The sequence below is a fragment of the Gossypium hirsutum genome, chromosome A02 (assembly GCF_007990345.1).
Source record: "Gossypium hirsutum isolate 1008001.06 chromosome A02, Gossypium_hirsutum_v2.1, whole genome shotgun sequence".
NCBI classification, from domain to species: Eukaryota; Viridiplantae; Streptophyta; class Magnoliopsida; order Malvales; family Malvaceae; genus Gossypium; species Gossypium hirsutum.
In genome coordinates this window covers 104,289,562-104,302,265 of record NC_053425.1, presented here as the reverse complement: position 1 = coordinate 104,302,265, position 12,704 = coordinate 104,289,562, and the positions used below count along the sequence as shown (strand labels likewise).

At 33.5% G+C, this 12,704-nt stretch overlaps 1 protein-coding gene across 2 annotated transcripts; it reads right to left on the bottom strand.

The window, feature by feature from the left end:
* Positions 1-453: 453 nt before the first annotated feature.
* LOC107935265 (protein SPT2 homolog) lies at positions 454-5,437 on the bottom strand. Of its 2 annotated transcripts, none has more exons than XM_016867835.2 (10): positions 4,993-5,437; positions 4,346-4,443; positions 3,847-4,094; positions 3,555-3,672; positions 2,692-2,769; positions 2,479-2,599; positions 1,719-2,386; positions 1,504-1,625; positions 1,182-1,268; positions 454-749 (listed from the first exon to the last, which is right to left on the bottom strand). In XM_016867835.2, the coding sequence occupies exons 2-10, from the start codon at positions 4,364-4,366 to the stop codon at positions 638-640; spliced, it is 1,575 nt and encodes a 524-aa protein (XP_016723324.2). In that variant the 5' UTR covers positions 4,367-4,443; positions 4,993-5,437; the 3' UTR covers positions 454-637. The 2 variants fall into 2 exon arrangements, with proteins under 2 accessions (XP_016723324.2, XP_040935733.1); XM_041079799.1 differs by having other exon boundaries at positions 4,316-4,443; positions 4,993-5,387.
* Between the last annotated feature and the right edge of the window lie 7,267 nt (positions 5,438-12,704).

Here is a 12,704-nt window from a genome sequence, read left to right as displayed (position 1 = left end):
GATATGCATGGTAGAATTGGTGCTAAACTTAGAATGGTAGAATTGGTGCTAAATTTAGAATGGATGAATTAAATTCTAATTTAATTTTTAATGGTAACATAAATGTTTATAGAGTAAATTATCTAATTATTGTTATAGATATGATTTTAATACGATTAAACATGAAATTGCATTGGTTGAAATATTGATTTTGGATTGATTCCGGTTTAAAATTGCAGAGAAATTTAGATATTTATAAAAGGGATTCTTGTAATTGATACATTTCTTATGAAACCTCTGACCACAGTGTTAGTCTTTTGGATAAAATGCGCTAAATAACATATGCGTCACACCGTTAAGGTACAATTTACCAAAAGTATACCACAACACACGAATTTGATATCTAAAACTATAAAGGCAAAAGAAGCGCTTTATGCATTAACTTTGATGCACCAACCAAAAACGAGTTACTTATTAACCAAAAAAAGAAATTTCTAATGTATTATTTAATTCTAAAACTTGAAAATGAAAAAACATTCTTCAATGTGTAGTAATTACATAGGCAAAATAAATAAACACCAGAAGATGAAAAAAGATTTTTCAGAATTTCAAGCCTGGCTACCCCTTGGATTCGGTTACAATCAAACAATCGAATCTATCAGTGTTGGCTAAGCTTGCGCTTTTTGGCCATCCGCCGCATCCGCTCCCGCCGCTCTTCTTCCTCTATCAACCTCAATTGTTCTTCATCCTCCTGCCTAGCAATTTTAGCACTGTGGGAGGAAAAAAAAAGTAAATATATAATAAATGCAGGTAAATTAGATATTATTTTTTCAGTGCAAAATATTCACAGCCAAGAAGGGGTCCGGAACCGACTAAATGTCAACCTCACAAAGATGATGTACATGGCTCAACACAGCTGAACTAAATCCCAAAGTCGAAAGGATTTAGGTATATTATTACATGCACTCCTTTGTTGGAACCAAACTAGACTAATTGGTTGGACCGGGAACCGGCCGATATACTGGTCTGGTCCAAACAAAGGGTTTGAACCAATTGAACCAATAACAGGTGGTCTGACTAGTTCAAACAGTTTTTAAAACATTGGATGCACTGTCAAACAGCATTTAACAAGGACGGTTCTCTACATGCAAATGCTTGGAAGATATTTTCAAAAAAGAAATTATTAGGGAAAATTTACTAACCTTCTTCTTTCTTCCTTCGTAATCTCATCCCAATTTGCCTCCATGTCACTAACGTCATCATCATCACAAACTGGATATCGATCAGTGCTGCAATGGAGAGATCAAATATTAGAGAACAAAGTTTTTGAAACATCAAAATCAAAATACTAAAAGCAAAAAAGTCAATTACTCTTCCAGTTCATTCAATTATATGGCTTTGAATGGCAACTTAGTTGCACATTTTTTCCATCTCTTCTTGTGAACAATAGTGAAAATAGGAAAATGGGATCTAAGATTTCAACAAAAAAGGCAAGGGAGAAACATGATGGGATAGAGATCTTACTGGAACATATTTCTGATCATCATTAGAGCCTTTTCATCTTCACTTAATTGCTTTTTCTTGGGTCGCTGAACATTTGGTTTCATGTGAGATTGTGATGAGACTGGCTTGATTGGCTTGTTTACCTGTAAAAATTTGAGAGAGTGTAAGTGAAGAAGTGAGGCGTATTTTAAAAGTGCCTACAAAAACACAAGCATTGCTGCAAGTGAGGTTACAACCTGTGGCTTTGACGATACTGGGGGTCTTTGGTGCATCATTTTATCCTTACTACGCTCTTGTAATCCCCTTTTCTGTTCCAAGTGCTGTCTTGAATCAGATGAGTGCATTTTTGAGGGGGGTGCTTTGTGCGCACTAGGTGGGAGATTCCTAGAAGTAGGTGGAGGAATCTTCTTCTCCATCTTTGCGATAGGCATCTTTGAAGGCACAGCTTTAGGGCCAGCAGGCCGGCCAGACCCTGCACCATTGCTTGCGCCAACAGGCCGGCCAGACCCTGCACCATTGCTAGCAGCACCAGCCCGGCCAGGAACAGAACCACTGTTAGCACCACCAGGCCGACCAGGCCCAGTACCATTGCTTACACCACCAGGTCGGCTAGGCCCGGTACCATTGCTAGCACCACCAGGCCGGCCAGGCCCCATACCATTGCTAACACCACCAGGCCGGCCTGGCCCCATACCATTGCTAACACCATGCTGCTTTCTAGAATCCATTGGCATCCCATTTGGTTTATTGGAAGAAGACTTGAGGGTACCAGCTTTAGAATGCAATTGACCCATCAATGGAACTGATTTCCTTTCATCACGGATGCCTTGGGAATTTCTGCCACTATTGCTGTTGCTGCTCAATGCTTGTTTGCTTTTTGGAAACATTTGAGCCAATCGCGCCTCTTCAAAAATCAACAAAAAAACCTGTATAAGTTATCTGTGGTTTAAGCTCAGAGATAGAAAACAGATTTAAAACAGTTATGTAGTACCCTACCAGAGGTTGGAGCAGAAACATTTCGAGGTGGAGGCTCTTTTGCAGGCGCTGGAACCCCTCTATCATCTTCAAGAAATGAGTAATCTCTTGCAACCTTAAGTTTCTCCACTTTCTTTCTGAGCTGCACAAGTCCAGCAATTGAAAACATTAGTTATCACAGAACAGAGGTCCTTCAAAGGATCAAACAAAATTAAAAGTGCTCAGAGTAAATACCTCACTTGTGGGTTTGGGTGGCCGGATATGTTGCCCTTGTCTTGGTCTAGCACCATCTGAAGCAGAGTTCTTTTTACTCTACAGGAAATCACAAGGTTGTCAATACAAATTCAAACATCATGTACAACTTAGAATTATTCAATCTGTGGGAAGGAAAAAAAAAAACAGATCTTTAAAAGAAGCCATTAACAAGTAGTAACATCATAGACATATAAGAAGAGGGTGTAGAATAAGTGAAAGATCATGAATGTCGCAGCCTGACTCCATCTTCAAGCACTAGGCATGCATACTCGGGTCCGGCTCAGAAATAGAAGAAAAACTAGAATTTTTAGTTGGACTTTATTAAGCCAAACTCTAACAATTGCGCAAGTCCAAGCTCAAGAATCTTAATTTTTGAATTAAGTCACTTGCAAACCTAATGAAACTTTTTTATCTTAATATTTTTTACAAATTTTAATTATTATTGAAAATCTCAAGTCAAACTCAAGTACAAATGATCGGTTTAAAGTCATACATGGAAATCAACCTCATTTTTAAGCTTAAGCTTCAAAACGAAACTCAATCGAGCTAGAGCCGAGTTTTGAGATACAAGTTATGAACAGAGCTAGAGTTCCCTACAGATTAAGTCAGCCTGGCTAAATTAAACCCCCATGCATACTACATTGCAGGAAGAGTGATTTATTTAGTTGCAAACTTACACATGTTTTAAACCGTCAAAAGTTATAATATTATCCAATGGAATATATAACAACAGCAACAGGCTGACTGAGTTCATCAGATTGGAGTTTGCATAACCATGCACATCAATAGCATTAAACACAGAAAACATTCACATAAAAAATTGATAAACAAGTGATGCTTACAGACTGACTGGAAGTCAACATCTTTGATACCAAATTCTGGTTTTCCAACAATGACTTGCTTTCTTGGATAACTCTCTGAGCAATAACAGGCTGAGAAGGACCAAAAAAGGATCCAAAGCTGCAGGAAGACAACATTTAATAAACTTAATTAGAATGATAACAGTTATGTAAACCTGGAATAGACGCACTTTGTAACTATTTCAAGGAATAGAAGAAACCTTGAATCCAGAGAAGTGCTCAAGTGTCTTAGAACAATAGAAAATTATTCTGCAAAAAGAAGCACATCACTCACTTATTGTATGGAAGCTTCTTCTCTTGAGAAGAACCTACAGCACCATGCTTCCTCTTTCGTCTGATAGATTCTTTCAGCCGCTGCCTTAACTCTAGATATTCCACTTCTTCTTGTGTAGGTTGCCTGGTTTCTTCTTCCTCTTCCTCTTCCTCTTCTTCTTCCTCCTCATATCCATCCCCATCTTCTTCCAAGACATCTTCGTCTTGATATTCTCCTTCCATGTCATAATCATCATAATCTTCGACTTCCTATATTGAAAAAACATAATAATTAAAAGAAATTTTCTTTAACAAAAAAAAGAAGATCCACATTCAATAGAAAATGACATATAAAAGAACAACTTAAATGAAGGATATCAAATTCCAGATCATGAAATAGATATAAAATATGCAAACAACAGCCCTTACGATTATCATTTTCTATAAAATTCCACATCATGAAATTGATATAAAATATGCAAGCAACATACTTATTTATTTCTTCGTTTGAGTAGACTTACTTCTCTGTCGTATCCCCGCATTGCTCAGTCCAGAACCAATTAACAGTTTTCCTTCTTATTGTATTGAATGAACTTGTCAGATAAAAAATGCTGGAAACCTAAAAATCAAACAGTTAACAATGTTAATGTTGGGAGCAAAAGCAATGAAATTTTGAAGAAAATTAACTACAAAATGCCTCTTTCTTCTTCTAATCTAGTTCAAGATCCTAACATTAAGCAATATTCAACCTGGATTAATTTGCACCCACTAAGATCCATATTTAATATAAAAAATAAATAAAAATGTAGTTTTCTGACGAAAGTTTTGCAATCAAAACTCATAAATTTCACAGATAATCGAAGAATGATAAATTCCATATCTTCAAATTAAAATAACCCAAAGAACAAGAAAAGACCATCAAAAAAGAATAAAGAAGAAAAAAACCCTAATTTTTTTGACAGAAACAGATTCGATTACGCTAAAATCAAGCAATCTAAAAACGAATCTTTCAAAATCCGGTTTAATATCAACCAAATCCGCTAACACCGATTTTTTCAATTCCATCAAATCGTTCATAACAAGAGATTCAAATAAAAAAACAGCCAAGAAGAAAAACAATAAAACATAAATCGAAATTCATAGATCTGGCAGAATCGGCACATAATACCTTCAATCGGATCGGAAACCAACGAAATCCACGTTTTTCCAAGCGAAAAACTAAAATCGGCACCACGAAAGAGCGAGACTTGGGATCTGCTTCAAAGATATGAAGAGAAAAATAAAAAAAAACGAAACGCAAATCTTCGATCTTGCAGAAGAAGAATTAGCGAATGGTATAGGTTTTAAATAAATTGGGGGAAAATAAAAAAGAAGCTCCCAGAAACGAAAGGGGGGCAAAGGGATTGATTCTATCGTGCGCTTTTGGATAATAAGGGCACACTTCAATGTTTTTCCGAGTTCGGTGAGTGACTCGGGAGTTAACTCGGCCCAAGTCCTAATTGGAATAGGAAACGACAAAACTGTGTGTTTCTTTTCTTTCTTTTTTTTAATTTTGTAACCATTTTCTTAAAAAACAGACATTGATACGGCGACAAACACGGCCGTTTTAACTTTCTACGGTACTGACGTGAGTGAAAAACACCTTGTAAAGCGAAACCGGAGACTACCAGAACGGTGCGTTTAGAGCGCAGGGAAAAATAAGATTAACTGGCCTTTATTATTGAGATTGGGTGTAATCGAGATAAACCAAACTTAAATTTTTTAAATTAAGAGTTGGATTTGAAATTTGATTGTAAATAAAAAGTTTTAGTAAAAATTTTAAAATTTTTTTATAAAAATTATAAAAAATATATAAAAAAACTTGTAAACTTTTATAAAAATTATAAAATATATAAGAATATAAAAAAATTATAAAATTTTATAAAGTCATAAAAAATTTATACAACATGTAAAGAAATATAAATTTCATAAATAATTATAAAAATTATTGTATTAAAAGAAGTATTTTATAATTTTTCTATAATTTTTATTTTTTTTATTTTTTTATCATTTTTCGCCACATGATGACTTTAATTGAAAAAACTAAAGGTCGTTAAATTTTTTATAATTTTTATAAAATTTAATAATTTTTCCAAAATTTATTATTTTTTTTTTTCTAATTTTTAATAAAAGCAGGGTTTAATTGCTTTTTAGAAAAATTTTGAGGATCTTTTTGATGCATTTTGATATTTCAAGTACCCAATTTAGTGAAAAAATAAGTAGAGGCTTAATTGCTTATTTTAAAGAAGTTTGAGGACTTTTTTGATGCATTTTGAAAGTATAAATGCTCAATTGAGTGAAAAAGAAAAGAGAAGCTTAATTTTTTTTTTAAAATTTGAGAGTTTTTTACACCCTTAAGCGATATTTATTTTTATGTTTGTGTTTGGCATTACCTTTTTTTAGGCACTTAAATTACAATTTTGACATTTCATTAGGAGGGTAAATGCGTTTACACGCGAATTCATGTATTTCTGTATTGACATTATTGTCAATACAACCTAGTTAAAACTCAATTAGTTGAAGTCTTGAATCTTAAATATTTAAATTCGAGTCTTGTGATATAATAAAAGGTAAACCACACTGTAAGTCACCAAACTATATTTAAGATTATTTTGATCATCTAACTTTTAAAAATTTCAAAATGGTTACTTAACTAACTGGATTTGTTTTTTTATTTATTTCCATCAAGTGTTGTTAATTTTTTTAAAAGAAGAATGAGATAGTAGTTAAAAATTCTATATAATAATAAATTTAATCCTCTTTTTCAATTTAATTATAAATTTTAAAAATAACTAACCCTTACCATTTATATATTCTCAATTTAATTATAATTTTTAAAATTTTAAAATATATATAAAATACATGAATATGCTCAAAAATTAAAATACATTTATTTAAAGTGTAGGGTTCTAATGGTGTCTGGGTTAGGTCATTGCTTGTTGAATTGGTGGTCATCACGAGGTAGACTACTTTTTTATATCATTTTTAAATTACATATAAATCCCTTTAAATTCTTTTTAAGTTTAAATTATTATTATAATAATAATATCATTCCTTAGTTTAAATGAGAGGCTGTTAGGGTAAAAACAGTAGTAATGATGAGATTAAATATTATAATGTGAGATAAAATAAATAAATAAACGTACCAAACTAAAAGTAAACTCTCGTCCCAAGGGATATACTTAAATGAATTTAGCAAATATTTAAGTCAATACTTTGTTTTAAATTTTGAAATGGTTTTATCTTATTTCATCTTTGAAAAAGTAAATTGATTAATGATAGAGTTGGATGGGGCATAAGTTTATAGCAAAGTAACATTTAGGGGAGATCAATTTTCAGTTAAAATCGAAAAAATTGATAGGTCGGTTTTAATTTGGACAGCTCTCTCAGTTATGGGTTCGGTTTTATTAGTTATTCTAATTGGTTATCGATTTTTGAATTTTGAATTTTCAAATAAAATTAATTTAAAATATATTTATAATTTATAAAATAATTTGAAGTTAGTTAATTCGGTTAACCAGTCAAACTAATTGACCTAAAATTTGTAATGGCCTAAATTCAAGGTTATCGGAATAGTAGTTTCGTAACCACAAATTCGATTTAAAGATAAATTTATTTCAATATTTTTGCATAAAAATTTATATGATAGGAAAATCGTATAAAAATATTGATAAAAAAATTTTACCGATTTAGTGGTTAGTTAGAAAAAGAAATTATTGAAGAAATTGGGTAAAATAAGGTATTGGGACCTCTATCTCATAAGACCGAGTCGAAAATGATTTTATAAATATTTATGAAATGTTAGTAATGTGGTATTAAAATTTCGTTAGGAAATTTTAATGTTTGGATAGTTAATTAAATGAAAAGGACTAAATTGTAAAAGGTGTAAAAGTGGATGGGATGATTAAATAGCTTAAGTGTCTAATGAGAGAGGATTTAAAAGGAAATTAGACCCAAAATTTATTTGGGCTGGACGGCAAGGGCATGAAATCAGCAGGAAAATTGATAAATTATGGGTAAATTTGGAATATTGCAAAATTAACTAAATAAAAGCTAGGACTAAATAAGAAATATTTAGATTTCTCTTCATTTCTCTTCAATTCCAGCAGCTAAAAACGCCATAGGAGGGTTCTCTAAACTGGTATTCCATAATTTTTACACCAATTGAGCTAATCCTTGCCTTTTTCTTGTAATTTTTGTGTTTCTAAGACTTTTACAACTAGGTCCTACTATTAAATTCATTAGTTTTTGATTTCATGGATGAAATTGAAAGTCACCATGGTTGAGTACTGTAATTTTATGATGAAATAAAATGAAATTGAAGCTTTAATTTGTTTATGAGATGATTTTATTAGGTATGTTCAATAGAAATTGATTTTTAAGACCTAATTGTGAAAATGTTTGGAATTAAAGTCTATTGCTGAAACTTTGATTCCTAAAGGTTGTAAACTAGTTTACTGTGATAGAATAAAGTGTTAATTGAGAAAAATCAGCTCAATTGAGAGGCTAATTAAGTAGGGACGAAATTATTATTTATTAAAAGCTTAGGGGAAAAATGGTAATAAACAGCTTGCATTAAAACAGTTTTGGACAGTAGCAGTAGACTAACTTTGAAAAATCACCATAAATTTTATAAATATAATTAGAAGATGAAAAAAATATGGAATTGAAGCTTATTGAGTCTAGTTTCTCATAGAATAAACCGTGTAGCAATGGATTTATAAATTTTGAGATATAATAAAATTTGTGAGACAAGGTCAGAATGAATTCGGGTTCTCCTGTTATGACTTTGAAAAATCATAAAAAATTGAATAAAAATAATTAGGGGCTTAAATTTATATGTATAGAATCCTGAATGAGTTTATTTTCAAGAGAACGGAAACATCATTGGAATTCTGTATTAAGAGATAATTAATTTTTTGTGAAGAAGGGTCAGAACTGTCAGACAGCAGAATAGGGGTGACTTTAAAGAATAAACTGTACTTATTGGCTAAACCAAAAATTCTGAAAATTTTATGGTAAGAATATATATGAGTCTAGTTTCAGGAAAAATTAATGGATCTTAATTTGGAGTTCTGTAGCTCGAGTTATAAATAATTTAGTGACTATGATTCAAATAGACAGCTTTGAATAAACTATAAATAATAATAATGAAATTATAGAAATTGTTGCATATGAACATGAAATGTATTAAATTGATAATTAAATTTATTTATTTAGATCCAGAAAATTCAAAATACAAAGCTAGATCGAGGAAAGGAAAAAGTTCAGGATTAGTAGATTTTTGTACACGAACAAATATCAAGGTAAGTTCTTGTAACTTGAATTATATTCTTAAATGTTTGAAATGTATGTTATTGATATGAATATGATTTGAATGTTCATTGTATGAAAATTGATGAAACATTGATATATTTGATAAAAAGGGGAAGAAATCCCTGTTGGATGGAAGGAAAATTCGATAGATCTCTGAGAATGAATTGACGGTAAAAAGGATCTAGCCCGGACGGGTGATCCTATCCTGATATAGCCCTCCCGAAGAATATGTGGAAAATGGATTTAGCCCGAACGGGTAATCCGGATTAGGGTCTGAATTTAGCCTGGACTGGTAATTCAGATCCAAGCTCATTAAAGTAATTGTCGTTGCAGGGGATTTAGCCTGGACTGGTAATCCCGACAATACTCTATGAGTTTATATTACAGGAGATTTAGCCTGGACTGGTAATCCCGCTGTAAGGATGAGGTTCGCGGGAGTGTGCTCTCTGAAATGGAAATGTGCGCACAAGAATATGAATTGACGGACCCGGAATTGTACACTAAGAGTGTACCTTTGAGAATCCATCGAAATTCCGATAAATTCAATGGGATAAATATGGAAAAATAACAAGGAAATGGAAATCATGGTATTGATGAGCTCATCAATCATAGTATATATTATTGGTACATAGAAATTATTGTACTAACTTGAATGTTGAGTTTGTGCATGTTAGGGTAATAATGCATTGAATGGATATATGAATGTTTATTGTATTGTATTGAAAATATTAGGTAAGTATAATTCTTGTTACATGAGCTTCCTAAGCACAAAGTGCTTACCCTGTTTCCTTTTCCCCTGTTTTGTAGTGTTAAGAGTTCGGAGGTCGGATTTGGTCAGAGACACATCACACTATCAACCTCAGGATTTCGGTATATAAACAAACTTTATTTTGGAAATTAATGGCATGTATAAGCTAATAAAGTACATGTTAACGTGAAATGAATGTAAAGTTAGCCATTAATACGGTTAATAAACCTGGTTTTGAGTATGTGATGACATTATCTTATAAATATGCATGAATTTATCTTGAAAATATGTTGAATTGGATTGGTTGATGTGGATTATTTTTGGTTTAAAATTTCAGGGAAGGTTAGATATTTATAAAAGGGATTATATTGAAAAAAAAATTAACTCGTAAACTCCGGTAATACCTCGTATCCTATTCTGGCAATGAATACGGGTAGGGGTATTACAAAATTGGTTCAATTATGTTGATTTTGGAGTCTAATTTGATCTAGTTGGTTTTTGTAGATTATGGTTATTGGAACCCACCCATTGTTTGAAAAGTCAAAAAGGGTGGGCACCGAAAGTAGAAAGTAAAATTGGTTGGCAAGTTGGGTTAAAAGTTGGCATGGGATAATTGCAATTTTGGTCCCTAATTGTATAGGGACATTGCAAGTTGATCCTTGAACCTCAACTATAAATAGGCCTAACCATTTCTTACTTTCTTCATCCCACACTTGCCATTCTCTACTTAAGGCAATTGTTCTCTCTCCCTATTTGTAAACTTTCACTTGTATTTTTGGAGTGAAATATATTTGGTAGTGCCCGAGGACGTAGGCAAAATTTGCTGAACCTCGTTAAAATTCTAGTGTTCTTTATTTTTGTTCTGCATATTTTGCAAGTGTCATTGTAGTGATTTATTGTGCTATTAAATTACGATAGAGGGATATTCTGGCTAGGAAAGATCTGGTATGTAAGCGATCCTCGTGATCCACCTCTCTTTCCTGGGAATTGAACTTAGTGTGATTTTTCAGTACAATAATTTTACTCTTTCACACGCTTCCGCGCAACAATTGGTACCAGAGCCAGGTTCGTACTTGGGGAATACGACCGTTTATGGTACTATTCATGTATACGGTACTATTCACGTATACAGTACTATTCACGTATACGACACTATTCACGTATACGGTACTGTTCACGTATACAGTAGTTGGGATTGAGGAGTAAAATGGCAGCAGCATCGTCATCAGCAAGGACTACTGTGACAAATGCAAAATTTGAAGTAGAGAAATTTGACGGTACCAATAATTTTGGTATGTGGCAGTGTGAGATCCTGGATGTCTTATGTCAGCAAGAGCTGGATATAGCCCTTGAAGAAAAACCTGACAAGATGGATGACAATGAGTGGGCCAAGATCAATAGACAAGCGTGTGGTACAATCCGCCTATGTTTGGCCAAAGAGCAGAAGTACTCCGTCATGAGGGAGACATCAGCGAAGAAGCTGTGGGATACATTGGAAGAAAAGTTTCTAACGAAAAGTCTTGAAAATAGGCTTTATATGAAAAAGAAACTTTTTCGGTTCACGTATGCACCCGGTATGTCGATGAATGACCATGTGAACTCATTCAATAAAATTTTAGCAGACTTGCTAAATTTGGATGAGAAATTTGAAGATGAAGACAAGGCATTATTGTTGTTGAATTCCCTTCCTGATGAATATGATCATCTTACCACCACATTGCTTCATGGGAAAGATTCAATCACATTTGATGCAGTCTGTAGTGCGTTGTATAGATCTGAGACTCGAAAGAAAGATAAAAGAGATCACAGAGATACAACTGCAGAAGTCTTAACAGTAAGAGGTCGTTCACACAGCAGCAAACCTGGTAGAAGGGGTAAGTCCAAAGGGAGACCCGCCAAAGATGAATGTGCCTTTTGTCGTGAGAAAGGGCATTGGAAAAAGAATTGTCCTAAGTTACAAAAGGGCAAGTCTATTTCTAATGCATGTGTAGCGGAGCATGATGAGGAGTCAGACTTTAGCTTGGTTGGCATGGCAATGGCATGTCAAACGGATGAGTGGATATTGGATTCGGGATGTACTTACCATATGTGTCCTAATAAGGACTGGTTTTCTAGTCTTGAAGAACTAGAAGGTGGAGTTGTTTTTATGGGCAATGATAGTGCCTGTAAGACAATGGGTGTAGGTACAATCAAATTGAAGAACCATGACGGCTCAATCCAAGTTCTGACAGATGTTCGCTATGTACCCAGCTTGAAGAAAAATCTCATCTCATTAGGGGCCCTAGAATCTAAAGGGCTCACAATCACTTTGAGAGATGGATTACTAAAGGTAGTAGCTGGGGTATTGACGGTGATGAAAGGCACTAGAAGAAATAACTTGTACTATTTAAATGGAAGTACAGTTATTGGATCAACATCAACAGCTTCTGCGAAAGATGCAGATTCAGAGGCTACCAGGTTATGGCATAGGCGATTGGGACATGCTGGTGAAAAAGCTTTGCAGACTTTGGCGAAGCAAGGCTTGTTGAAAGGTGCAAATTCTTGCAAATTGGAATTCTATGAACATTGTGTTCTGGGCAAGCAGACGAGGGTAAAATTTGGTTCAGCAATTCATAATACGAAAGGAATTCTGGACTATGTTCACAGTGATGTGTGGGACCTACCAAAGTGGCTTCTTTGGGAGGTATGCACTATTTTGTCACTTTTCTTGATGATTATTCAAGAAAAGTATGGGTGTATCTAATGAAAAGAAAAAATGAAGTTTTGGATGCATTTCT